Source organism: Ursus maritimus, assembly GCF_017311325.1.
Source record: "Ursus maritimus isolate PB19 chromosome Y unlocalized genomic scaffold, ASM1731132v1 scaffold_Y3, whole genome shotgun sequence".
NCBI classification, from domain to species: domain Eukaryota; kingdom Metazoa; phylum Chordata; class Mammalia; order Carnivora; family Ursidae; genus Ursus; species Ursus maritimus.
In genome coordinates, this window is record NW_024423336.1 from 56,978 (window position 1) to 61,289 (window position 4,312).

General features: G+C 37.6%; 1 protein-coding gene across 1 annotated transcript in view; it reads right to left on the reverse strand.

Moving 5' to 3' along the window:
* LOC103679220 (lysine-specific demethylase 5D) overlaps positions 1 to 3,854 on the reverse strand; it is a 12,067-nt gene extending 8,213 nt beyond the window's left edge. Inside the window, exons 1-4 of the mRNA XM_008708727.2 lie at positions 3,390 to 3,854; positions 2,129 to 2,206; positions 796 to 918; positions 371 to 541 (exon numbers count right to left, since the gene is read on the reverse strand). Coding sequence (XP_008706949.1) covers positions 371 to 541; positions 796 to 918; positions 2,129 to 2,206; positions 3,390 to 3,539 — 522 coding nt within the window. The 5' untranslated portion in view covers positions 3,540 to 3,854. The remainder of the gene's footprint in view (positions 1 to 370; positions 542 to 795; positions 919 to 2,128; positions 2,207 to 3,389) is intronic.
* Positions 3,855 to 4,312: the final 458 nt, after the last annotated feature.

A 4,312-nucleotide genomic window follows, 5' to 3' on the forward strand; every position in this document is an offset into this window, starting at 1 on the left:
ATCTGAACTACGCTTAGAAATTTAGTAATTTCGTTTGATAATGGCCTAAAACTGGAACTGCTTTCCTTTAACTTATACTTTGATATCCTCTCCATAAAAATATCCTAATTACCCTCTAAGGAGGAAGACAGAAGAAAAAGATCTTACAATTCTCATGTAGCTGCTCTAGCAGATATAAAACTTCTTCAAAACATATTTCATACTTCTTCACTAACTGAAAAATATTTTCCAGAGTCAATTCCCAGAATTTCTATCAATGTACTTAAGATACTAAACCTTGACTATTCAAGAGAAAGCTCAACCCAGAATAAGGAAGACAAGAGTAGAAAGCAGAACCACATTAGGCCCCAAATCAGCTAAGAGCCCTCACCACAAGGTTGGCTCCAGACTGAAACATTTCATAGGGGTAAATAATGCGCTCATAATGAGATCGTAGCAAAGAACCAATATTTTTGCCTGGTGGGTAGCTGAGTCGTTGGGCAACTCGGGCCCAACGACGGTCCTTGCAGATGGCTTCATAGCCACCTTCCTCCATCACAATCTGCAAGGATAAGAAAGGTATAAATTAACTGTGTGCAAACTGAGAGACCTAAAAAGCAGCAATGAGGATTAAATATGAGAACTATGCACTTCCTCCAATGTCAATTGTTCCAAGACTAAAAGGTTTTCTAAAAAGAAATGTTGACAGGCTCTCTGTTGTCTACTTTCCTATCTAGACACACAAAGTTCAACCACAGGGTCTCCTATCCAAGGGTTTTTACTTCTTTTTCCTCTTTAAAACAGAAATACTCTTACCTTACTAAGGCTGTAGAGATCCAAGATCCTCCGTTCCACGTTGGGAATTTTTAATGAAGAACCTTGGATTTCCCAGAATTTTGCAATCTGGTCCAAATAGTTCAGTTTTACTCTGGTCTGAGCCTGGGGAAGAGAGAGTCATATGAGACTGGCTAACTTAACCTGACTTTGGTCCAATGCCACTTGAATGAACAAGTATTGTTCTGTACAATCTACAAGGCCCTACTAGGATAGAACCTAGATTTCACTGCCTATCTTACCACTAGCGTCTAACAAAAGCTCAAATAAGCTGATTCTAAAATATCAAAAGAGAGCTCAAAGAGTGATGCCTCAAAGTCAAAACCTTTCATCACTAAATCTAAAGCATTATTCTTGGGCTTAATAAGGGCTAAGCAAGACCACTTAGGCTTAATCTAATATCTTCCTTAAGACAAATTCTGTAGTCCATACACACTGAAAAAAAATAAAATATTTTTCTACGCCATGTCAAAAATTTCCACATGACACCAGTTTCTAAATTATATTTCTTTTAGCCTAAGTCATTTTGGAGTTTCTAAACAGTAACCCTTGTCAAAATGTGTAACAGCATAAGAAAATGCCAAATTATTCATATGGTTTCAGTATTTAATATTACTAAGCTAAATATGCACACTTTTGATTGCTTTAAAAAATAAGGTTTATCTTTCCTACTTACTCTAACCCATATCAAAACAGTCTGTCTTATTCAAGAAGAACTAATGAACTACGACCAGTCTTAAGTGGAAAAATTTAGCTGATCATATATCTGCCCTGAACTTTGCTCTTATGAAGAAATCAGGGAAATTCCAAAATGATAAAATATGTAGGCATGGGTAGGAAAAAATCCATCTTCTTGATATCTACAATTTTAGCCCATTCTATGGCAGAAAAATGTGTCATTGATCCCTGAAAAAAAAACCCTCCTTTATTTGCTGTCATTTTGCGGAAAACTTTCTGGAAGATCAATATTCTGGGGAAAAAATGGAACTGGGGTTAGAATCAAAATATATGTGTTTTAAAAACTTACATTCTTTTTTTTCTTTTTTTAAGATTTTGTTTGACAGAGAGAGAGCCAGAGAGAACGAGAACACAAGCAGGGGGAGTGGGAGAGGAAGAAGCAGACTCCCAGCAGAGGAGTCTGATGTGGGGCTTGATAGAAAAACACAAGGATCACGTCCTGAGCCAAAAGCAGACACTTAATGACTGAGCCACCCAGGTGCTCCTGAAAACTTATAGTCTTAACTACATTGTTATGTACTACTAGCACAAGATTAGAGCTCAAACTCCGGCATAACAGGGTGACTTTCCATTTTACCTCCAGTTCATTTAGCCTCTGAATGCGAGGTGTGAATCTGAAGTTGTCAACTTCTACTGCAAAGGGAGGTTGCCAGTCCTAGAAGAAAATAAAAGAACTTATTATGGCACAGCAAGGGATGTACATGATGAAAAGCAGAATCATTTGTCTCCAGTTTAATATTCCACCCTTTTAAGACTTCTGAGTGCTAATTTTTGCTCCTAAATGTTCAAATGTTAACCTCTTTAATATCAGGTAAGTGAAAAACAACAAAACAAAAACAAAAAAAGTTTGAAAAGTTCTTCGTATGTGTCCTCCAAAACAGGAACAAACAAACAAAGCCACCCTAAATATTCAGAAAGGGTGTAAAAGATGAATTTGAAAGTAATGACGCATACCTGAATGCGGACTCACTGATTTGGGTTCTTACTGAAGTGAAGAAAAATGTAATAGGGATGAGAAGTGATTTTGAAACCCAGACCTAGACCTAGATCCCACTCCCAACAGTGTTTTAAGAATAGAAGTATAATTAATAGTAGTGAAAAAAGCATATACTTCAAATAGAAGGAGGAAATGTAGTCAGGTTAAGCCTCTGAGAAATTAGTAAAATAGCCTGCAGTAAGAGGACACACGCTGAATTTTGTTTTTAGTTGTTTAAAGTGATAGCTTAGACGTACTTAAATCTGCATTCTTAATTGGGAGAAACATAACAGATTTCAATTACCAGTTTTGGGTAAACCAAATATAGACGGGAGGCTTGTACGGGAAATATCAAATTAAATGGTAGGAAGATCTTACATTTTTATGCATGTTTCTTACAGCATGATCAACTGACAAAAGTGAAACCATCCACGCCCAGTGGTTAATAAGACCATTTATATTATCTTTTTATGCTTCATTATATAAGGACTTTTAAAAGCATTAAAACTTTTTAAATTTATTAAATTATTTTAATATTAAATTTTAAGTATTACATTAAAAAGCTTTAATGTAAATACACAACACATAAATATTAGTATATTAGGGACGCTCATGTAGTGGCACTGCATACAACCAACTTCATATTCGATGGTTTCATTTCTAAAATAGGAGGAGGTCCAACGATTGGAAACCAGCTCTCTGATTCCAGCGTATTATGGTTATTTACAAAAAGAGAAATTACACCTACATACAGCACTTAACTAACAGAAAGAAGTAGCTAGTTAAGGCCTTGTTCAGTTCTACAGTCCCCGAACTCTCAGAGTTAACGAAACGCCGTTTCCAAATTTTGCTCGAGCCTTACCGCGGGTGGGCGAATCTTGCAAATACCCGACTTCTCTGCAATAGGCCTGATTTTCGCGATGTAACCAAGCGGGTCTCGGAATTCGGTCCACGTAGGTTCGAACACTGGGCACTCTGGCGGCGGTAGGAAGTCGTCGGACCCCGGCTCCATGTTGTTCTCAGGCGCTAACTTGTAAAATGATTTCGCGTTTCTTCAGTGGAATTCTTCAGTGGAATCCTTTGTCGCCAAAACGTGCGCCCTACAGGGCGTTTATTTTTCTCTAACTTTTATAGTTACTTTAATTAGTGCAATTGCTCACGGCTCTCAGTTCTAAACCACCATCTTGACCCTCCACCTTTTCCGGCTGCTTCACACTTTCGTGTCACTCCGCGGATTGATTTTTCAGACGCCAAGACATCTCCAAAACAGAAATGTTGTATGTGGAGTGGTAAAAAAGCTAAACACACATAACGCAGTTCACTAAAACAAAACAGCTCCACAAACTAGGTATTCAACTAACCTTAAATAGTTTTTCAACGGAACAGAAGAACACAATTACAAATCAAACCGCCGGATCTTTTTTTAAGGGACAACAGCGCATGTTACGCCTGCGCAGTAAAGAGAACGTCTTACCAGTGTGAGAGAACGGTATTTTCCTTTTTGTTTTTCACGCAGAAAATTCTGTATTTAGAGAAACTGGAAGCCCAGTTGTCTTCCATTGTTTTATCCATACAATCTACGACGACCTGAGGACCGATGTCAAATTCCTTGAGACACTCTCCAAAAACTTCCTCCCTTTTCAGTTACCCACCTCACTTTATGGTAAAGGGGTACCAGTTACAGCACTACTACAATCCTAGAAGTATTTCTAGAATACAAATTGTTTCTGTTCCTGTACACTATTTAACTTATAACGCAGGTGCCGTGCATACATTTTCTTATTG